The sequence below is a fragment of the Colius striatus genome, chromosome 25, assembly GCF_028858725.1.
Source record: "Colius striatus isolate bColStr4 chromosome 25, bColStr4.1.hap1, whole genome shotgun sequence".
NCBI lineage: Eukaryota > Metazoa > Chordata > Aves > Coliiformes > Coliidae > Colius > Colius striatus.
The window spans coordinates 2,540,705-2,562,620 of NC_084783.1; the positions used below are offsets into that span (position 1 = coordinate 2,540,705).

The following is a 21,916-nucleotide window of genomic DNA, read 5'->3' on the forward strand; positions in this document are numbered from 1 at the left end:
GGGCGGGGGGCGGCGGCCGGGCCCGACCCCCCCCGCGCTGATTGGACGGGGCCGAAATGCCCAAATAAGGGCAGGAGCGGCCGGATCGCGCCGAGGGCTCGAACTCCGGCACCGGGAGCTGGGACGGACCCGGAGGGCATCGGCATCCCGCCGGGTCCCGGGGGCACGAGTGGGCGCAGCCTGGTACGCGGGCACGGACACGCACCCGCCCGCGGGCACACGCACCCGCGCAAACGGCTATGGACGGGCACACGCACCCGCGCAAACGGCTATGGACGGGCACACGCACCCGCGCAAACGGCCATGGACGGGCACACGCACCCACGCAAACGGCCATGGACGGGCACACGCACCCGCGCAAACGGCCATGGACGGGCACACGCACCCGCGCAAACGGCTATGGACGGGCACACGCACCCACGCAAACGGCCATGGACGGGCACACGCGTGTGCATCGCTCTACACACGTGCGTACGCGGCTGCGCACACTCCGACCCACGGGCACGCTGTTTGCACACTCACACAGCGACCCACGGGTGCTCCCTCGCACACACACACACACACACACCCCGAAACGCGCATGCGAGGGACACACGGTACACACGCGCACACCCCGCAGCCCCCTCCCGCATCTCCAGCCACCCCACGCACACCCGCACCCCCCATCCCGACCGGCCGTGGTCTGTGGATGGCTCATGAGAGGCGGCCCCGGCTTGGCACAGCCTTGCAGGAGGAAGCCCAGGGACGAAGCCCCCCTCACGCAGATCACCCGTGGGGGCTCTGAGCATCCCTGTGGGCAGTGGGTCCCACACACTGTGGGAGCTGCACCCCAGGGGGGCCCATCCTGACCCCCCCCCCGGGTTTATCACCAGCCTGTCTGGGTGCTCCAGGAGGTGGACAGAGTGTTGAGGGACTGTTACCCCGTGGGGGGTGAGTCACGGGTGGAGGACTGTGGGGGCCAGGAGCATGGCAGTGACCCAGGGGGGGTCATCTAGGGGCACGGAGCCCACGGGGGAGGCAAAGCTGGGAGCAGCCCACGGGTGGGAGCCCAGAGCCCTGCATCCCACTCACCCCCACACTCAGAGCCTCCAGCAGCACCCCACGGGGCAGAACTCATCTTCCCTGCACTGATGGACCCTCTCCAAGTGGGGGAAAACCCCCCAGAGGTCTGGGGTCCCGCGGGGGTCAGCCCCAGTCCCACTGAGAGGGTCTCTCAGCTCCCCCTCCCCCCGGCTCCCTGGAGTCCTGGGGGGCAGCGCTGACACCCAAACAGCCCCCCGAGACCCCATCACCCCACCCAAAGTGTTGTCCCTGCTGCCTCCTGCCAGGCTGGAGATGAGCCCCAAGGGCCCCGAGGGGCAGCCGGGGTCCCCCATCCCCCCGGCCTCGCTCCCTGGGTGCGCTTTGGGGCTTTTTCCTGTTTCAGGTTGGTCTCTGAAGCCGATGAGGAAATCAGGCGGCGTCACACGCGCCCTCCTGACAGTTCGCCCGGGGCGAATGTGGCCGGCGGGGTGAGCAGCTCAGAGCCCGGCACCGCGGCCACCTCCAGCGAGGGGCCACTGAGGGCAGGGGCTCTGCCAAGCCCCCCACGGCCCCCCCAGGAACCATGTTCTCCCGGAAGAAGCGGGAGCTGATGAAAACCCCCTCCATCTCCAAGAAGAGCCGGGCGGGAAGCCCCGTCCCACAGGCGCTGCCGGTGAGTGGGCAGCGATCGCCTCGACGGGGCGGGGTGTGGGGGGTGGGCACAGGGGGCCGTGGAGCCACTGTGGAAAGAGGGACCTGGAGGGGGGGGGGTCTGCAAAGAGGAGGAGGAAGCCAAGGAAAGACCCTGCTCACTGAGCTGAGTAGGGGGAGATTTTGCCCCAGATGAAGGGGCTGAAGAAGGGGCCTGGGGAATTGGGGTCAGGGGGGAGCTGCAGCCGTGGGCAGGAGACCCCAGCAGTGAGGCGTGTGGCTGAAGGCTTGGGGGAGGCAGAGAAACCCCCAGACCCCTCAGAGGAGAGGGGTGGGGAGCAGGGGGACCCCTGAAGTCGGGCAGCCCCAGTGCTTTGGCTCTTCTGTGTATTTCTTGCCCTGTGGGCACTCCCCGGGCGTTGGAGGGAGCAGGAGGAAGCTGCTCCACTGCCCCAGGCACTGCCCGCCCCGCGCCTGCGCCCCACGGAGCCCGGCGGGGCCGTGGCCCAACAGCTCATGGCTCCTTAGCAAGGGGGCTCCAGCCCCAAGCCCTCCCCACCCCCTCCTCCCTGGATCCTCAGCAGAGGGGGGTCTATGGGTGGTGGTCAGAGGGATGCTGGGGAGGGCGGCGGGGAGGAAGAGCTACAGCCCCTACTCGGCGGGACGTCGCGGGACGGGCAAAGCCGGCGGCTCGCTGCCCCACGCGCCCGCCGTGAGGCTGACGGTAGGGCTGGGAGGGACACGGGCCTCCCCAGACGTTTGGGGGTGGAGGTGGAGGCCTTTGGTGGTCTGTCTGGAGCGTGGGGCTGAGCTGCTCTGGTTTGCTCTCAGCCGACTCGGTGTCTGCGCCGGTGCTGCCAGCAATGGCTTCGGGCTCCACCAAAGCGGCGGCACCGAGGTGCTGAGACCTGGCACACTCGTGTCACAGATGGGTGCCTGGGGGTGGCTGTCTTGAGCTGCTGGAGGGGTGAGGGTGGGGTGAGGATGGGGGGAGGATGGGCCCTCTCTGATGTTGTGAGGACACTGGCTGGGTGTGTGGCCTCTGCTCGGTGCACAGCTCTGGACGGGGCCGGTTCCAGCTCCTCCCTCGGGGTAATTTTACCCCTAGAAACTGGGGCTTCCTCTGTCCCCTCAGTGTGAGGGGTGAGTGGGCAGATGGGGTGGCTGAGCTGGTCCCCAGGGCATGGCTGGGACAGTGGGGGTGTGAGCACTACCCAAGGTGTAGTGGACATAAGTTGGAACATAAGAAGTTCCACTTTTTACAACAGGAGGAGCAAGTCCTTTGGTGCTGAGCTGAGGGAGCCCTGGCCCAGGCTGCCCAGGGAGGGTGTGGAGGCTCCTTCTCAGGAGGTTTCCAACCCCACCTGGACACGTTCCTGTGCCCCTGAGCCAGGGGAAGCTGCTTGAGCAGGGGCTGGAGGAGCTCTGCAAGGCCCTTCCACCCTCACTGTTCTGGGATTCTACGAGTCTGTGGGTCTGATTCTTGCTGGTGGAGTCATTGCCTTTGTCACAGGGGTCTCGGGACTGTCCCCACCAGCCCTCACCCCAAGGGCTGGAAGCTCTGGGGAGGGCTGTGCCTTGTCCCCATGCTTCAGCTGGGCAGGATCACCTCCTGGCTCTGCCAGGGCACCTGCCAGGGCAAACTGAGTCACGGCATAGCAGCAGGGTCTGGCACCAGCCTCTCAGATAACAGCCCATCCCTCTGGGCTGGCAGCATGAGGAGAGGGTCATAGAATCACGTCCCGGGCTGCCACCCTCTTCTTGCCCACACTGGGCTCCCCACCCTGCATCTGACCCTCATCCTTGCTCCCAGGACCTGTCCCGTAAGGACTGCCTGGAGGCATCCAGCTCTGGCCTGGGGGATCTGTCCCCCACCAGCTCCAAGCTCAGCACCAGCCCCAGCACCGTGGGCACCCTGAAGCGTCCCACCAGCCTGAGCCGCCATGCCAGCGCCGCCGGCTTCCCCCTCACCGCAGCCGGCCCCAGGGCAGTGCCCAAGGGCCACAAGACCCCGACATCCTACAGCCCCCTGGACGGCGGGGAGGGTCCTTTCATCGACACCGAGGACATCTCCCAGCTCCTGACGGACGTCGCCCGCTTCGCCGACGCCCTGGAGAAGCTGCGGGACGTGGTGCTGCGGGACGGTGAGTGCCCTGGCACCGGCAGCTCCTGGCTCCAACCCACCCAGGGACACACCAGACCTGTGAGGGGGTGTGTAGGGGGTCTCTGGGGACCAGGAGCCCACGCTGAGCCGTGGCAGCCGTGGGCAGAAGGTGCTGGGTGGCTGCAGGAGCTCGGGGTCAGGATAACTGCAGCTTCCTGCCTCTGAGCTATTTTCATCCACCCGCTTTCCTGTTTACACAGAAGCGGTGCCAGCTGCCTGCCAGGGCCCCCACAGCCCTGTGGGGCACCAGGCACAGCCCCCTGTCCCAGCCTGGCATGGGGCTGATGCCCAGTGTGTCCCAGGGGAGGATGGTGATCTTGCAGTGAGGGGGGAGTTGGGGCCTGGGGGGAGGTCAGAGGACGCTGTGTTTCCAGCATTGGCTTGGCAGATGTGTTGACATGTCATGGCAAGGGGCAGTGCCCATCCTGGGGCATCACTGCCAACAGCCCTGGCCACCACATCCAGTGGGAACACGGCTGGGGTCTGTGCCAGGGCATTCATGGGGTGGCAGCTGTGGGGGGTGATGCCTCCAGGTCCCTGTGAAGGTTTGGGCATTGCAGGGCAGGGGTGAAACAGCCCTGAGCCAGAGGGCAACTGTCCTGCTGACATCCCCACTTGGGGTACACAGTTGTTGCTGGATCTGGTTTGGGACAAGCAGGATGATCCCCAAGCTGGGGAAGAGACAGAGGCTGGGGCTGACCTGTGAGACACAGCTGTGATTTTGGGGAGTCCATCCCCTTCTGCACCCATTCAGCCCCACTCCCACCCCATTGGTCTCCCCACTTCCCACTCTGGGCTTGGAAATGGGTGAGGAATCAGAGGAAAGCCCTTCCTGACTCTGAGCTGGGAGCTGGGATGGGGAAGGGGGGTTTCCCAGCTGGGCAGTGAACACCAGGCTCCCATCCCAGTGCTCAGGATGCTCACCTCCTGACAAGGCTGCTGGTCCCAGCCCTCAGCTCCAGCCCCACACTGTGCTGGTGGGGAGCCCACAGAGGGGATGGTCTCTGTGGAAGGACCTGGTGGGACACAGCAAGCCTGGCTGGATGGGGCAGGGTGCAGGACAGGTCTGCCACATCCCTCCCATGGGCTGGGAGTGCCCATCCGGAGGGGAGGAAAGGAAGGAAGTCAGGAGGAAATTCCCAAACTGCTTTCAAGGGAAAAAGTTATTACTGAGGGGAAAAAAAAACCCCAAATGCCTCAAAGGTTGGGCTATCCCAGGCTGACACACGAGGCAGGGCACAGGCGGCTGTGGCCATGGTGTGGGTGGACTTGGGGGGCTGGGGAGGTGCAAGAGCCTGGTGGGACCCTGGGTGGATGTTGGGGTGGCTCTGGAGGGCTTGCAACCCCCCTGCTTCTCTTGCAGACCCCAAGGAGCCCCAGAGACCGCTGGCCCATGAGTGTCTGGGTGAAACCCTGAGGATCCTGCGGCAGGTCATCAACAAGTACCCTCTGCTCAACACCCTGGAGACCCTGACGGCTGCTGGGACCCTCATCTCCAAAGTCAAGGGTGAGGTGATGGCACTGGGAGCTCTATCCCACTCCCACCTTGCCCCAGACTGGGATGGGGGGGGTCTGGGGAGCCCCTGGGGACAGGCACAGACACAGGGGGTGATGGCATTGACTGGTGGCTGTGGTTTGGTGTGAAGGATGATGGAGGGTGAGCACTGACAGAGCTCACATCCCTGCCTGGGGGGTTTCCAAGTGCAGCCACAGGAAAAGAAACCTCTGAAATAATCAGATGTTGCTTGGTGCAGCTCCTCTTGTTTGTAGGAGGGAGGTCTGAGGAGCTCAGATGCTGGGCTGGGCACCACCTCCTGCCGCAGTTAGAGCAGCAGGGAGGGGGGTGGCTGCGGTAACCACAGGCACAGCAAACGTTCTGCGTCACTCTGCTGCTTCCTGGACACCCAGCAGCAACAGCCAGGGCACAGGAAACCTCGTGGTGAGGGGCAGGAGGGCTGGGCTGAGCCCAGGACCCAGCTCTGCTTCCCACCAGTGAATGATAGGACACAGGGAAAGGGGCTGGAGTTACCCCAGGGGAGGCTGAGGCTGGAGCTGAGGCAGAGCTGTTTCCCTGAGAGGGGTGTCAGCCCCTGTGCCAGGCTGCCCAGGGAGCTGGGGCAGTGCCCAGCCCTGGAGGGATCCCAAAGCCCCCAGCTGAGGGCTGTGGGTCAGTGCTGGGCTGGGCAGGGTGAGGGGAGGGCTGGGACTGCAGCAGCTTCAGGGCTTTGCCAACCCAAATGATCCTGCAGTTCCATGACCCAGCAAGTTCAGGCTGCCCACGTTCATGGACACAGGGGTGGGAGCAGATGCCAGCCCCTCACTGCCCCAGCAGCCCAGAGGAGCTGATGTGAGAGGTTCTGGGCTTTGCCCTGGAGCCCTGACTGCCAGCAAAGGTGTCACGAGCGTCTCAGCCCTGGGGCTCTGCCAAGCACCAGTTCCTGCTGCTGCTGGCAGTTCCTCTTTCAGCTGTGGGCAAGAACAGCTCTGGAGCAGCTCATGTGAGGGGACACTGCAGCCCTGGGGCTGTTCAACCTGGGGAAGAGAAGCCTGAGCTCAGGGGGCCCTTCTCAGTGCTGATCAATCCCTGCAGGGTGGGTGTCAGGAGGATGGGGCCAGTGGTTGGTGTGTGGTGGCCAGTGGCAGGACAAGGGGTAACAGGCAGAGGCTGGCACACAGGCAGTGCCCCTGGCACAGGAGGAGCAAGTCCTTTGGTGCTGAGGGGAGGGAGCCCTGGCCCAGGCTGCCCAGGGAGGGTGTGGAGGCTCCTTCTCAGGAGGTTTCCAACCCCAGCTGGACACGTTCCTGTGCCCCTGAGCCAGGGGAAGATGCTGGAGCAGAGGCTGGGGCAGGAGCAGCTCTGCAGGGCCCTTCCAGCCCCCAGCACCCTGGGATTCTGTGATTCCCTCCCCTGATGAAGGTCCCCACCTCAGAGCAGTGGGCTCTGGGGGTGCCATGGGGGCTCACAGCCAGCAGCACTCTTCTGGCAGCCCAGGGTGGTGGGAGTCAACAGGAACATGAACCAGGTGGTGGTCCTTGGAGAAATAAGGGGGCAGGAACCCTGTGCTGCAGTGGAGTCCATCACTCACAGCGTTGATTCTCTCTTCTCAGTGCTCCCTTGAGCCTGACCCAGCCCCAACCCTGCTGCAGGGCTGAGTCTGGTGGGAGCCATCAGGTCCTTGTGCTGCCTGAGCCAGGCACAGGCTGTCCCAGTGACAGGGCTCCTGCATTTCCTCATTGCCAGGTTTCCATTATGAATCCAACAATGAGACAGACAAGAGGGAGTTCGAGAAGGCCGTGGAGACCATCGCAGTGTCCTTCAGCAGCACGTAAGGGGCTTCTGGCCAGCTGTGCCCTGGAGAAGGTCCCTGCATGGACCCATCACCCCCCCCAGCCAGGACACATCCTCACCCCTCGCCCACTCATGGCCCCACACATGGCAGCTGGTTTGGGGACTTGGAGGGCAGGTTCAGTCCTGCTGCTCACATCAATTGAGGGACCCCAAAGGCACTCAAGCTCACAGATTCCATCTCCTGGCTCCTCTTCAGGGCTGGGTCAAGCTTTGCTCCTCCACCTGAGCTGCCAGGACCTCAGCATGTGAAGCTCTTGCCTGGTCCCTGGGATGTGGGTTGGGTGCTGCAGGGTGACAGCTCTGCTTGTCACTGCCTGGCCTCCTCTTGCTGAGCCCAGTCCTATTCCTTTCATCACAGTGTGTCTGAATTCCTCATGGGGGAAGTGGACAGCAGCACCATCCTCTCCATCCCACCCAGTGATCAGAACCAGGTGAGTGGTGCCCTCTCCCATCACATGGCTCTCATCATGTGCTGGGGATGGGGATGATCTCCCCCAGCTTGGCAGAGCTGCCTGTAGGCTTTGCCTGATGGCTCCTGTCCTCTCCACCATCCCAAGGAGGGAAAAGCCACCCAGAAGCAGAAAGGCTCCAGCAGCTCTGGCTTTCTGCCTCTTTACCATCAGCTATTCCCCTTCCTCTTGTCTGATCAAACTCTTTTCCTTCCCAAAGACCATGGAGAGTCTGTATGGGGGGATTCCTGGGCCTGGAGGAGATGCTGTGCCTTCAGGCATGGCAGGCTATGTCACAGGTAAGCAGAGCCTGGGATGCTCAGCTGAGCAGATCCATCAGTGCTGTGGTTCTGAGCCACACACAGCTCCATGGCTGAGAAAAGGCAGCAGAGCTGCTGCTGGCACCAGGAGCTGGCAGGACACCAGCACAGCATGAGCTCTGGATTGTTATGGGTGGAAAAGCCCTTGAAGCTGCTGCAGCCCCAGCCCTCCCCTCACCCTGCCCAGCCCAGCACTGACCCACAGCCCTCAGCACCTCAGCTCCAGGGCTTTGGGATCCCTCCAGGGCTGGGCACTCCCCCAGCTCCCTGGGCAGCCTGGCACAGGGGCTGACACCCCTCTCAGGGAAACAGTTCTGCCTCAGCTCCAACCTCAGCCTCCCCTGGGGCAACTTGAGGCTGTTTCCCCTTGTCCTGTCACTTGTTACTGGGGAGCAGAGCCTGACCCCCAGCTCCCTGCAGCCTCCTGTCAGGGAGTGTCAGAGAGTGCTGCTGTTTGTCCTCAGCCTCCTCTTCTCCAGGCTCAACACCCCCATTCCCTCAGCCCCTCCTCACAGGACAGGCTGAAAGCCCATGGAGCTTGTAAGGATTGAGCCAGGCTGTCCTGGGGTTTTTCCTGGCTGTTCTAATGCTCCTTTGAGCTTGAAAGCATTTGGAGGGGGCAGCTGAGAGAACACAGTCCCAGCAGCACATTGAGTGTCTCTCCTCCTCCTCTCTTCCACCTCTCCCCTCATCCCACCACAGGCCGACCTCCCGTCGAGGCAGTGGACGTGATGCTGCAGCGCTGCGAGGGGGGGGTTGATGCTGCCCTCCAGTATGCCAAAAACATCTCCAAGTACATGAAGGATCTCATTGGATACCTGGAGAAAAGGACCACGCTGGGTGAGATGGGGAGGATGGTGGGGGGGGTCTTCTCCAGAGCAGGGCTGAGCCCCTCCCAGCAGCATCAGGACAGGTTGAGGTCCTCAATGAGCATCGAGGCTGAGGGAGTCAGACCCTGTGAGGGCACTGCTCAACCTCCTTCCTGAAGCTCCTGCTGATCCCAGTCAGCAGGGAAATCCTGGTGTCTCAAATGTCTTTTCACTTCCAACCTTTCTCTTCCAGAGATGGAGTTTGCCAAAGGGCTTCAGAAGATGGCAAACAGCTGCAAGCAAACCATCAGCCAGGAGGTGAGTCCCTCCGTCCCCAAAGCTGCCCTGTGTCTGTTTCAGGGCCAGGCAGCCCTGCAGAGCTCGTGTGGTGTGACCTGGCTTCAGAGCTGTTCACCAAAACTCGTTGCTTGGCAATGTTCCTGTGTCCAGCCAAAGCAAAGGATAACTACTGTGCCCTGCTGAGGCCTCAGCTGGAGTCCTGTGCCCAGTTCTGGGCTCCCCAGTTGCAGAGAGACAGGGAACTGCTGGAGAGAGGCCAGTGCAGGGACAGCAAGATGCTGAGGGAATGGAACATGTGTGTGAGGAGGAAAGGCTGCAGCCCTGGGGCTGTTCAGCCTGGAGAAGGCTGAGACATGCCCCAGCCCCTGCTTTCCAGCTCAGGCACTGTGCAGGTGCCACCATGGGCCCTTTCAGCCTCTTCCAACATCCCTTCACACAGTCCCTTGGCAGCCTTGCCTGCAGTGTCTCGCTCCAGGACAGGGCTTTTCCCAGGAGCATCAGCCAAGCTGAGCCTCTGGCTCTTCTCCTCCCAGTGCAGCACTGGAGGATGCATCTCCTTTGGTTCTGGGGCTCAGGGTGGTCTGTTCTCTCCTTCCTCAGACCAACATGCCTTTCCTGTCCATCTACCTGCTGGCTCTGGAGCAGGATATGGAGCACGGGACGTCGGTTCTGCAGGCTGCCAACACCCTGCAGCAACAAACCTTCCTCCAGGTGAGAGGATGGAAGACCATCTCAGAAGGGTCTTCTCTGGCAGCTGGGCAGTGAGGGAGGCTGGTGGGCTTTGTAGCCCTTCTGCCACAGATGGCTCCTTCAGAAACTGGAAGGCAGCTGCTGCTCAGCTCAGCCATTGCTCAGGCTCAGAATTCCCCAGCTTTGCTCTGGCCTCAGTGGGTTGATGAGCCCCAGCTCTCAGCTTGGTCCTTGAGGGGTTAGACACAGGGTCTAGGAGAACCCCTCTGAAATCTGGCACCTCCTCCTTGATCTCCACCTCAGTGAGGCATCTCTGCATCTCCATTCCCCTCCAGCCCTGACCAAGCTGCATCCCACTCCCAGGCAGAGCCACTCTGGAGCTATTTCCCAGGAAGGGAACCCCCTGTCACGGGTGGCTCTTGCTCAGCTCAGTCTGGAGGGAAGCTGCATCTGACACTTCTCAGGCTGCACATTTTTGTCCATGATGTGAACCCTCCCTGTAACCAAGCCCAGGGCTGCTGGGGGATGATAACAACGGCCACAGGGACCTTGCAAAGGGAAGAGGGGGAGCGTTTAGCTCAGAGCACTCTGGGGGTTGTTTCTCCCTCCTGTGCTTCAGCCACTGACAGTGAGACGCCTGGAACATGAGAAACGGAGGAAGGAGATCAAGGAGCAGTGGCACCGGGCACAGAGGAAGCTGGTGAGTGACAGGCTGGGGTTGCCTTCCCTACCCAGGCTGGGGCAGGGCGCTGTCGGGCTCCTCGTCCCTCCCCAGTGGCTGCTTTGTCCCAGGTGCCTCTGGTGTGCTGGAGGAGGCTGGAGAAACACTGGGCTGTGGGGAGTTTGGGGGAGAGAATGATCCCCTTGCAGAGTTCAGTCCTCACTCTGGGTCCCTGCTGTTGTGGGCAGCAAGAGGCTGAGGGGAACCTGCGCAAGGCCAAGCAGATCTACATGCAGCGCAGCGAGGAGCACGACAAGGCCAAGTACATGGCTGTGAAAGCAGAGGAGGAGCAGCAGAGCACCACCAGCAGCATCACCACCAAAACCCTGGACAAGAAAAGGAGGCTGGAAGAGGAAGCCAAGAACAAGGTAGGAACGTGAGAGCTCTGGACATGGGCTGAGCATCTGCGCCTGGTGTGAACCTCCCTGCTGTCCGAGCACAGGAGCAGCCCTGAGCTGAGCTCAGCTCCCTGCACATCCTCAGCACAGCCCAGGGATTGCATCAAGGAACGGGGTCCAAGTGCAGAGAGCTGTTCTCATCTCCCTCAGCTGTGGAGTGTTTCCATCTCTTCCTCTCCCATCTCCCAGGCAGACGAGGCCATGGCCACGTACCGGACCTGTGTGGCAGATGCAAACACCCAGAAGCAGGAGCTGGAGGATACCAAAGTGAATTCCTTGAGGCAGATCCACGAAGTGATCAAACAGAGCGACCAGGTCATCAAGACGGTGAGTGGGGCTCAGGGGGTGGCTGTTCTCTGCTCAGGAGAGGCTCAGAGCTGCCTCCTCAGGAGACCTGGCTCGAGCTAGCCCTGTTTGAGACAAGGTGCAGGTGAATGGAGAGCTCCCCTCACTCGCTGGCACTCTGGAAAGCCAAAGCTCCAGGCTGCAGCCCCAGCACTGCCCTGTGCTCCTGATCCCTCAGCTCACCTGGAGCTCCTTGTCTCTCTCTCCCCACCTACCTCAGCTCACAAAGCTCTGATGTCCTCAACGTTCTTTTTAGGCCACAATCTCCTTCTACCAGATCATGCACATGCAGACAGCTCCACTGCCTGTCAACTTCCAGACACTGTGTGAAAGCAGCAAGCTCTATGACCCTGGGCAGCAATACGCCTCCCACGTCAGGCAGCTGCAGCGAGGGGACGAGCCCGACACCCAGTATGACTTTGAGCCCTACGTGTCACACAATGCCTGGTAGGAAAGGACACAGGGGGAATCATTCCTGGTTGATATCCCTCTTTGTTGGTGGCTGGCATTGTGCTGTGCTGCAGGGATCAGGGTGCTTTCAGCATGGCCAAAGGCAGCTTCTCCTGGGGTAGCTGGGGCTGGGTGGGCTGGGGACTGCTCTCACCCCCTCAGATGGATGAGACAGGGGGTCGAGGATTTACAAGGGGACCATTAACCCCAAGATGGGTGGATAGCAGCCATGAAGAAATATTTTCAAGTGTCTTTCCTCCTCCCCCACTTGCACATTCCCTTCTCTCCTTCCTGCCCACAGGTCCCCCTTTACCCGGGCTCGGAAGGGCAGTTTCAATGCCACCGACTTCTCCCCGAGCGATGGGGCTGCGCTGCCCAAGGAAGGGGCTGTCTCAGAAGCAGGAGCCAAAGAGCAGCAGAGTGGGGCTGTGGCAGCTGAGCGCAGAGGTGAGGGAGCAGAGCAGAGCCTCTGCACCACTGACCCCACAGCACTGCTGCTGGGGGCTGCAGCAGCCCCGAGGCTCCCAGGGATTTGCCCATCACAGGCAGGGCAGGCTGGTCCCTGAAGGGCGTAAAATCAGGTCTATGGGGTGTGGTCTCTACCTAACAGACCGGTCTTCATCTTCCTGTCTCTTCTTTTCCCTTGTTGGGTGTGTCCCTGAAGGCAACACAATCCCCACAGTCCCATCCTCCTGACACCCACCCTGCAGGGACTGATCAGCACTGCTGAGATCCCCCTGAGCTCAGGCTTCTCTTCTCCAGTTGAACAGCCCCAGGGCTGCAGCCTTTCCTCCTCACACACATGTTCCGTCCCCTCAGCATCTTGCTGTCCCTGCACTGGCCTCTCTCCAGCAGTTCCCTGTCTCTCTTTAACTGGGGAGCCCAGAACTGGCCCCAGGACTCCAGCTGAGGCTTCCCCAGGGCAGAGCAGAGGGGGAGCAGAACCTCCCTCACCCTGCTGCCCACACACTCCTCTGTGCCCCCCAGGCTGCCATTGGCTCTTGCCCACGAGGGCACGGTGCTGCTCATGGTCAGTTTGTTCTCACCCAGCACTGCCAGGTCTCTCTCCTGGAGCTGCTCCCCAGCAGGTCACCCCCAGCCTGTCCCCAGCTTGGCATGATGGAGCCCTGGCCCAGGCTGCCCAGGGAGGGTGTGGAGGCTCCTTCTCAGGAGGTTTCCAACCTCACCTGGACACGTTCCTGTGCCCCCTGAGCCAGGGGAACCTGCTGGAGCAGGGGCTGGGCTGGAGCAGCTCTGCAGGGCCCTTCCAGCCCCCAGCATTCAGGGATTGTGTGGCTCAGCAAAGCCTGTCAACAGGAAACTAAGCAGCTTCCTTCAATAATTCAAGTGTCTTGCAGTGTCCAGGCTCTTCTCCCATGTTCTCTTTTGAACACAGGAAGCAATCTCCAGTGGAATTCATGTTTTCCTCTGCAGGTGGAAGGGGACACCAGGTCCATAAATCCTGGCCAACCACCATCAGTGAAGCTGACAGCAGCCTGGATTCAAATGCAGGTAGATAACCAAAACAGCCCAGGGCAGGCAATCCTTCCCCCTTCAGCACAGCCTGAAAACATCACTGGGATTAGGTAAAACTCTCACTTTATCTGCCTTGTACTAGCACCATGTTGCAAATACCTGCTCTGATGCCAGTCTCCAATGGGATAGGATGGGGTGGGGAGGGATGGGAGGAAGGACCATAAAATGTTCCACTGGCACAGGAGGAGCAAGTCCTTTGGTGCTGAGGTGAGGGAGCCCTGGCCCAGGCTGCCCAGGGAGGGTGTGGAGGCTCCTTCTCAGGAGGTTTCCAACCCCACCTGGACACGTTCCTGTGCCCCTGAGCCAGGGGAAGCTGCTTGAGCAGGGGCTGGAGCAGCTCTGCAGGGCCCTTCCAGCCCCAGCACTCAGGGGTGCTGTGACCACTGAACCTTCACACCACACAGGGCAGGGCACACACAGCTCCTGCTCACTCCATTTCTTGTGTTCTGCAGCTTGTGGGTCTGCAGTGGGAATTGGCCACGAGCATCAGAGACCCTCAGAAGAGGAACACCCTGACCAGCAACTTCATGGGCACGTGGGTTTTGTTTTGACAGGGGAGTTCAGCCACAAGCTCCAGCGTCTCTCTTCCAACGGCACCGTGTCCTCCAGCGAAGAGCTGCAGGAGAAGGACGAGAACACCCCCTTTGAGCAGAGTATGTGGGAGCATGGGGAGGGGCATGGGGCTCCTGCCAGACCCCTACACACTGCAGCAGATCGACCTTCCCCAAATTCAGTCGTTCTGGGAGTGAACAACTGCTGGAAGGATCCCTTATGGTGATGATGAGGACCCTGATGGCATCGCCTTTACCAAGGAGTGAGCCCTGCTCAGAGCAGGGGAACAGAGGAGCCTGAGCTGCACACCTCAGGGTGTGGGTTGTGATGCTGATGAAGAGCTCCTGGCTCCAGCTGGTTGTCTGCCCCATGACAGTGACCCTTCTGCTCAAGCTTTGCTGAGCCATACAGAATGCCAGGATGGTGGGAGTGGGAAGGGCCCTGCAGAGCTCATCCAGCCCCTGCTCAAGCAGCTTCCCCTGGCTCAGGGGTACAGGAACGTGTCCAGCTGGGGTTGGAAACCTCCTGAGAAGGAGCCTCCACACCCTCCCTGGGCAGCCTGGGCCAGGGCTCCCTCACCTCAGCACCAAAGGACTTGCTCCTCCTGTGCCAGGGGCAGTGCCTGTGTGCCAGCCTGTGCCTGCCACTGGCCACCACACACCAAATACTGGCCCCATCCTCCTGACACCCACCCTGCAGGGACTGATCAGCACTGATAAGGGGCCCCCTGAGCTCAGGCTTCTCTTCCCCAGGCTGAACAGCCCCAGGTCTCAGCCTTTCCTCCTCACACACACGTTCCATCCCCTCAGCATCTTGCTGTCCCTGTAGCCTTTGTGACCTTTTCACCTCCTCAGGAGCCAGACTGCAGATGCATTTCTCTTTGTCCTGCTTGTAGGCATCAATGGCATCAGCCCAGAGATGGCAGCTCCCACGGGGCCCTTCCGAAACGTGGGCTTGTCCCGGGCTGCGCAGACGCACCGGCTCAGGAAGCTCCGAGCCCCTTCCAAGTGCCGGGAGTGCAACAGCTACGTTTACTTCCAGGGAGCAGAGTGTGAGGAGGTAAAGCTGTGTGAAATGAGATCTCAGTGGGTGGAACAGATGGAGGGGATGTCCCAGGAGTGGGGTGACCTCACCACTGCCTGTGTGGGGTCCTGTGATGCCCTGTCCCCTTGTGACAGCCCCACGCTCTGTGCTGCAGAGCTGTGACACGTCCGTGCTCACAACCAGAGCTGTAACCACAGCCACCAGGGCCAAGCTCTCTGTGAAAGCAGAAGTGCCAGCATGGCTTTAGGGGCAGGGCTGCCTTCACTCAGCTTTACTCCTGCAGTATCTCCAAGAAAGGCTTTTGTTTCCTCTCCCCCATTGTGCTCAACATCTTGGCCACCCTTCCACCTGACCAACGGTGCTGTTTCCCACCTCCACACACTCCCCATCTTTTCCAGTGCTACCTGGCCTGCCACAAGAAGTGTCTGGAGACCTTGGCCATCCAGTGTGGGCACAAGAAACTCCAAGGGAAGCTGCAGCTTTTTGGGCAAGACTTCACAAAGGCTTCTCAGAGCAGCTCGGATGGAATCCCCTTCATCATCAAGAAATGCATTTCTGAGATTGAGAAGAGGGCACTGAAAACCAAGGTGACACAACTCTCTCTTCCCTCTTCTCCAGCCAAGTGGGTTCAGCTGCTTTCTCTTGAAATGACCTTGCCACAAAGCCCATCAGGTTCCCGTGTCAGATCACCGGAGGCAGGAAGCCAGAAAGTCCCTGACTGATGCCCCACACTCTGCCTCTGGAAGCTGACCTCCCTCTTTCCTATGGCAGTGACACCTCAGCTGGAAGGGGATGTCCCAGAATGACTTCTGAGAGGGATTTCCAACCCAAAGAGGAGGGGGAACATGAAGAGAAACATCTCTCCTTGCTTCAGCCCCACTTCTCTCTCTCTGACAGGGCATCTACCGAGTTAACGGGGTCAAGACCCGCGTGGAGAAGCTTTGCCAGGCGTTTGAGAACGGCAAAGAGCTGGTGGAGCTGTCCCAGGCCTCTCCCCATGACATCAGCAACGTCTTGAAGCTCTATCTCAGACAGGTGAGGTGCCGCTGGTACCTTCTGCTGGGGGATGGGAGGCAGGGCAGGGGATGGCTGGAGGAAAGACCTTCCCCAAACCCAGCGTGACACGGAGCTGTCTCCTGCAGCAGTTGCGCACTAATCGCGCCGAGGGTGGGGAGGGGAAGGCGCTGGGACTCCGCAGCCTCCCCCGAGCCGCCCTGCGGGTTTCCTGCTCGCCCCGAGCCCTCCCTCACTCGCCGCCCGTCGCTCGGCAACGAGCGAGGTGCAGAAGCAGCAAAGCCGCTGCCCCGAGCGGCCGGGGAGCGGAGCCGCCGAAAGGGAAACGATCCGGCAGCGGTGCCGGCCGGGGCTGAGCTCGCTCTGCCTGAGCGCGGCTGTGCGGCTCGGGACGCCCCGCGATGGGCTCTGCCGGGGCTGTGCCCCATGGGATGCCCCGCGATGGGCTCGGCTGGGGCTGTGCGCCTTGGGATGGGCTCGGCTGGTGCTGTGCCCCTTGGGATGGGCTCGGCTGGTGCTGTGCCCCTTGGGATGCCCGGTGATGGGCTCAGCCGGTGCTGTGCCCCTTGGGATGGGCTCGGCTGGTGCTGTGCCCCTTGGGATGCCCGGTGATGGGCTCAGCCGGTGCTGTGCGCCTCGGGATGCCCCACGATGGGCTCGGCCGGGGCTGTGCGCCTCGGGATGGGCTCAGCTGGTGCTGTGCGCCTGGGGATGGGCTCAGCTGGTGCTGTGCCCCTTGGGATGCCCCGCGATGGGCTCAGCCGGTGCTGTGCCCCTCAGAACACACACTGCAGCTCTGCCCCAGGCTCCCTGTGCCTTTGGCAGATGCTAATGCCCAAACTGAAGGTACAAACAGCATCACCCACATCCCCCGAGGTGCTACCACAAGGCAGGAGGAAGTGGCTTCCCCTTTGCACTGCAGCCTTGCACCATTAACTCTTCCCTGCTGCGTGTCCTTGAGGGCAGCTGCAGCTCCTGTGCACTGACTTGGGAACTGGGCTCAGGGGGGAAGCTCGTCCTTGAGTTCCCTGCAGATGAGGACAGAAGGGCTCTAGTGCCTGCAGGGCTTCTCCAGAGACAGAGTGGAATTACAAAGTCATTTGAGTTGGCAAAGCCCCTGAAGCTGCTGCAGCCCCAGCCCTGCCCTCACCCTGCCCAGCCCAGCACTGACCCACAGCCTCAGCACCTCAGCTCCAGGGCTTTGGGATCCCTTCAGGGCTGGGCACTCCCCCAGCTCCCTGGGCAGCCTGGCACAGGGGCTGACACCCCTCCCAGGGAAACAGTTCTGCCTCAGCTCCAATCTCAACCTCCCCTGGAGCAACTTGAGGCCGTTTCCTCTTCTATCATTCACTACTAGAGAGAAGAAGCAAACCCCCAGCTCCCTGCAGCCTCCTGTCAGGGAGTGTCAGAGTGCTCCTGTGTCCCCTCAGCCTCCTCCAGACTAAACACCCCCAGATTCCCCAGCTGCTCCTCAGGAGACTTGTCCTCCAGCCCTTTCACCAGCTTGTGGTGCTGAGGGCAGGGGAAGGGCTTTGTGCTCCCCATCAGCCTTGTGCTCCAGCCCCTTCCCCAGCTCAGCTCCTCAGTGCCCATCTCCCCTGTTCTCGCTTGCAGCTGCCGGAGCCCATTATGCCCTTCCGAATGTACAACGAGCTGATGGGTCTGGCCAAGGAGAGCTTACAGGGTGGTGAGGGCAAGAGCAAGAGTGGGAAAGGGGGCCCTGAGCTGGTGGACAAAGGAGCTGACACTGACAAGGTGGTGGTGAACCTGGTGCTGAAGCTGAAGGAGCTGCTGAAGGAGCTTCCCCAGGAGAACATGGCCACTCTCCAGTACCTCCTGCAGCACCTGAGGAGGTGAGGAGGGCAGGGCCAGGGCCCATGGGGGGGTTGGGGCACCTTCCCTTTCTTCCCTGGAGTGGGAAGGTGAGTGCAGGCTCCACACCAGCCTTCCCCAGAGCAGGGAGCTGGATCTATGGCTGCAGCTTCTTCTCTGCTGCTCACAAAGCTCTTGTGTGGCAGGAGGGGATTCCTGCACTGCCGTGCCAGCATCTCCTCCAGCCTGGATGAGCCCTGCCCATCCACCCAGCCCTTCTCCCTGCGTGCTCTCATGAGTTCTTCATCCTCCTCAGGATTGTGGAAGTGGAACAGGACAACAAGATGACCTCGAGCAACCTGGGCATCGTCTTTGGGCCAACGCTGATGCGGCCCCGGCCCACGGATGCCACCATTTCCCTGTCCTCCCTGGTCGATTACCCCCACCAGGCTCGTGTCATCGAGGCTCTCATCATCTTCTACCCCACCATCTTTGAGAACAAGGAGACAGCAGCGCTGTCAGACTCTGGCAGAGAGGAGGAGGAGGCAGCTGCCTGCACCAGCCTGGTAGGAGTCTGGGGAAAGGGAGCTTCCTTCAGGGCTGCAGGGCCAGCCAGGATCATGCTCAGCCTTCAACCTGGAGCAGATCAAGTGGCACAGAGCCTCCTGCAGCCCTAAGACCCCCCCCAAGCAGTCACTGATGGCAGCAGTGACCTTCCCCATCCCTGCCTGGCCAAGGCTGGTGCCCTTCTCTTGGAAAACTCACTGTGCCTCACCATGTCCCCATGTGCATCCCCACCCCAGCTGCAGGTGATTTCCTGCCCCAAAAGAACAGTCTCAGGGGGTGAGGCAGGCAGGGGGTGGGAGGACAGACCTTTGCACACTTCTACACTGGGACAACAACTTGGTGTTTCTGCATTTTCTGGAACCATTCCTCATTGAATGAGGAAGTTTCGTGTCTCCTGTGACCTCACCACTAAACCTCTTCCTCCCAGGCTGCTGCAGGCTCCCAGCCCACAGCTCCTCCCAGCAGTGTCCCTTACCTAGAGCTGCCTTCAGAGAAGGGCAGTTTGGATTTCAGCACCGACTCCTTTGCAGGTCAGTGAAAGATGCCCAGGGGCTCCTCCTGAGTGGGCACAGATCTGGAGGGAGGTCTGTGGCCATCACACAAAGCCCTGCCCTCAGCACCACAGCTTGGTGAAGGGTCTAATGAAGCTGAAAGGTCTGGAGAACAAGTCTGATGAGGAGCAGCTGGGGGTGTTGAGCCTGGAGAAGAGGGGGCTGAGGGGAGACAGCAGCACTCTCTGATACCCCCTGACAGGAGGCTGTGGTCAGGTGGGGGTTGGTCTCTGCTCCTTGAGTGACAGGACAGAGGAAATGGGTTCAGGTTGCCCCAGGGGAGGTTGAGGTTGGAGCTGAGGCAGAACTGTTTCCCTGAGAGGGGTGTCAGCCCCTGTGCCAGGCTGCCCAGGGAGCTGGGGGAGTGCCCAGCCCTGGAGGGATCCCAAAGCCCTGGAGCTGAGGTGCTGAGGGCTGTGGGTCAGTGCTGGGCTGGGCAGGGTGAGGGGAGGGCTGGGACTGCAGCAGCTTCAAGGGCTTTTCCACCCAGCTGATGCCATGATTCCATGGTAAGTTTGCTGCCCCAGGCTCCTGCTGGTGCTGGGTGGGAGCTTAGCCCGGGGCTCCCTGTGTCCCGCAGAACCTGGCGACCGCTCCGTCGACTCCGACTCTGAGCTGGAGGACGGTGGGGAGCTGCTGGCTGCTGCTGCTGGGGAGCCACGAACCCACCTCAGGAAACAGGAGAGTGAGACCAGCACAGACGAAGCTCAGTTCTGTGACGATGGCAGCGAGGGCCGGTGGGACACGGAGGGTCCCGCGTCGCGTTGCCGCAGCCCCCCGGGAGAGGAGCAGAGCGACGCCGAGGAACCCCCCGAGAGCCACCTCCCTGCTGCCAGCACCGTGAACTGCCACACAAACCAGTCCAGCCCAGCAGCCTCGCTGGCTGCTGCCCAGCACCTCGCAGGCAGGTGCCCAGCTGGCAGCGAGCAGCAGCCCCGGGTTGCCTGAGCCACCCGCCAGAAGGGCTGCGGCCGCCGGCACGGGGCAGAGGGACGAGATGCAGGCGCTGCCCCGGCTGTGGTGGGAGGGGGGTGGGAGGGCAGCACGGAGGGGTTTGGTGTGTCAGCTGCAGGTGAGGTCTTGCTCTTTGGTAGCTGGAGCTTTCACACAAAACCCTTGAACCCTTCAGTTCCTGACAGGGAAAACGGGGTCGGGCTGCCTGGAGCGGTGGGAGCTCCTGCACGGCTCTGGGGAAGGAGCTGCAGTGGGCCAGACCCTTTGGCTGCTCTGGACTGGGAAGGAGTCCGGGGATTTGCTGTGCCCATGCCATGCCATGAGCTTAAGCTTTTGTGCTCCTTAATCACACACCTCTGCTGCAGAAGGTGAGATGGGAGGAGCCGAAGGATCTGCTCACCCCTCGCTGGCTGAGGTGAGAAGGGCAGGAGAAGGGCACTGCAGGCAGCCACAGGCACTGCCTGGCCAGTTCCTGACCCTCCCAGCCCAGGGAGCAGCTCACTGGGAGCAGCTCACGGCTCTGGAAGTGTTGAGTCTGGCACAGCTGAAGCAAAGTCCCCCCAATGCCAACCTCAGCTGAAGGGCTGGGGCTGCACCTCTGGGCACCACAGGGTACATTTATCACTTAATAACTGACTCTATCAGCCAAAGTCCAGCGATGAATTTACTGCCTCAGCACTTCTGAGCAACACAGGACTGGAGGAGCAATGTGCCTCTCCTGGCTGGGCTGACAGGGTTTGCACTGCTGCTTGTATTTATGGGCATTTTCCTACTTGGCAGGAGCCAGGTGAAGAGCAACCCAGTGGCTGTGGGCAAAGCACAGGCTCTGCTGGCTGCAGGATCCTCAGCACTGCCTCATCTCTCAGGGTTGGGTTGGGTTTTTTTGTTCTATAGACTTCTGGTCTCTGAAAATCTAAGCTGCAAATGCAAGGCTACAGCTCTGCTCTTGCAGCTGGCCCCGAGATGGAGCTGGAGTGGGGAGCAGGTCAGCCAGGGGAGATGCCTCCTTCCCCATGACCTGACCTGACTCACAGCCCCTGCCACTTGCAAGAGCTTCTGGTAAAGAGAGAACCCTTCACCAGGAATCCACTACCTCTGCTGGCAAAGGAGCTGAAGAGGGTTACACCAAACCAGCCCAAGTGGGGGGTGTTTTGTAAAGCTACGAGACTTTTCTGCACTGAAGCATAGAGAAACAAGTAGAGTTTTAGCTTAGAAAGAGCTGAAAGCTGTTTCCTTCTATTCCCCTGCTTGTTCCTGCTGTCACTGCTGAGTGTGCCACGAGACCCTCAGCCCCACGGGGCAACAGGGTGAGTGAAGACCAAAGAGCCCCTGGCTGGGGTCAGCTGCACAAGGACTGCTGCAGACACCTCACACAGGAGTGACTCAGCCCCACACAGCCCCAAGGAATTGCACAAACCCAAAGCTGTTCTGTGGTAGAGCCAGATCCTTCCAGGGCTGGATGCTGCCAGGCTCTGCCTCACCCCACTGGCTCTGAAGGGAATCTGCTCCATGAGAGATCATAGAATGACAGTGGTGGGGGCTGAAAGGGCCTTGCAGAGCTCATCCAGCCCAACTCCCTGCTAAAGCAGGTTCCCCTCGCTCAGGGGGCACAGGAATGTGTCCAGGGGGGGTTGGGAACCTACTGAGGAGGCTCCATGAGCACCAGTGATGGGGGATCAGCCACCTCCAGCCCAGGGGAAGATCACAAATGCATCTCAGCAGAGCAAGCCAAAGGTACACAAAACCAGAAGGAATTTTGTGCTGCATGAGCCAAAGAAGAGCTGGAGATGCCAGGGAGAGGTTCTGCTCCACGGCTCTTCCACAGGACAGCTGGATTATTCCAGGCCATTCCCACAGGAGCAGAATGGGGGGCACCAGCCCTCTCCTGCTGCAGGTACCAAGGGGTGGGCAAGGGGTGAATGGGAGGGAGGGAGGGAGGGGAGGGAAGAGACTCTTGAGCTTCACAGGGGAGCTGGCACCCTTCTCTTTGTATAATAATTAAGCATGGAAAGATTAAAGTGTGTCTGCTGGGCCCTGTGTGTGCTGCAGGATGCAGCTGCCTTATGAGTTGGTGTGTGTGGATGGACACATTTCCATTGAATAAAATCATGCAGTCATGGAATCCCTGCACTTGGCAAAGCCCTTGAAGCTCCTGGAGCCCAAAGCCTCCCCTCACCCTGCTCAGCCCAGCACTGACCCCTGGCCCTCAGCACCTCA

At 61.1% G+C, this 21,916-nt stretch overlaps 1 protein-coding gene across 3 annotated transcripts; it reads left to right on the plus strand.

Moving 5' to 3' along the window:
• The first annotated feature begins 125 nt into the window (after positions 1-125).
• ARHGAP45 (Rho GTPase activating protein 45) lies at positions 126-21,619 on the plus strand. Of its 3 annotated transcripts, none has more exons than XM_062015076.1 (24): positions 126-183; positions 1,427-1,696; positions 3,488-3,818; positions 5,202-5,345; positions 7,080-7,164; positions 7,546-7,618; positions 7,857-7,935; positions 8,659-8,796; positions 9,019-9,083; positions 9,666-9,776; positions 10,375-10,455; positions 10,665-10,844; positions 11,064-11,201; positions 11,476-11,666; positions 11,971-12,116; positions 13,104-13,181; positions 13,760-13,858; positions 14,653-14,816; positions 15,200-15,388; positions 15,699-15,836; positions 17,430-17,668; positions 17,944-18,193; positions 18,622-18,724; positions 19,326-21,619. In XM_062015076.1, exons 2-24 carry the CDS (start codon positions 1,607-1,609, stop codon positions 19,691-19,693), a joined length of 3,480 nt encoding a protein of 1,159 aa, XP_061871060.1. In that variant the 5' UTR covers positions 126-183; positions 1,427-1,606; the 3' UTR covers positions 19,694-21,619. The 3 variants fall into 3 exon arrangements, with proteins under 3 accessions (XP_061871060.1, XP_061871059.1, XP_061871057.1); XM_062015075.1 differs by lacking the exon at positions 126-183 and adding an exon at positions 889-930; XM_062015073.1 differs by lacking the exons at positions 126-183; positions 1,427-1,696 and adding an exon at positions 2,163-2,398.
• Positions 21,620-21,916: the final 297 nt, after the last annotated feature.

Coding starts and splice junctions, on each gene's coding strand:
- ARHGAP45 (XM_062015073.1), top strand. CDS start 2,288: ATGCTGGGGAGGGCGGCGGGGAGGAAGAGCTACAGCCCCTACTCGGCG. Junction 9,084..9,665: donor AGCAAACCATCAGCCAGGAG/GTGAGTCCCTCC, acceptor CTCCTTCCTCAG/ACCAACATGCCTTTCCTGTC. Junction 17,669..17,943: donor CTCCTGCAGCACCTGAGGAG/GTGAGGAGGGCA, acceptor CATCCTCCTCAG/GATTGTGGAAGTGGAACAGG.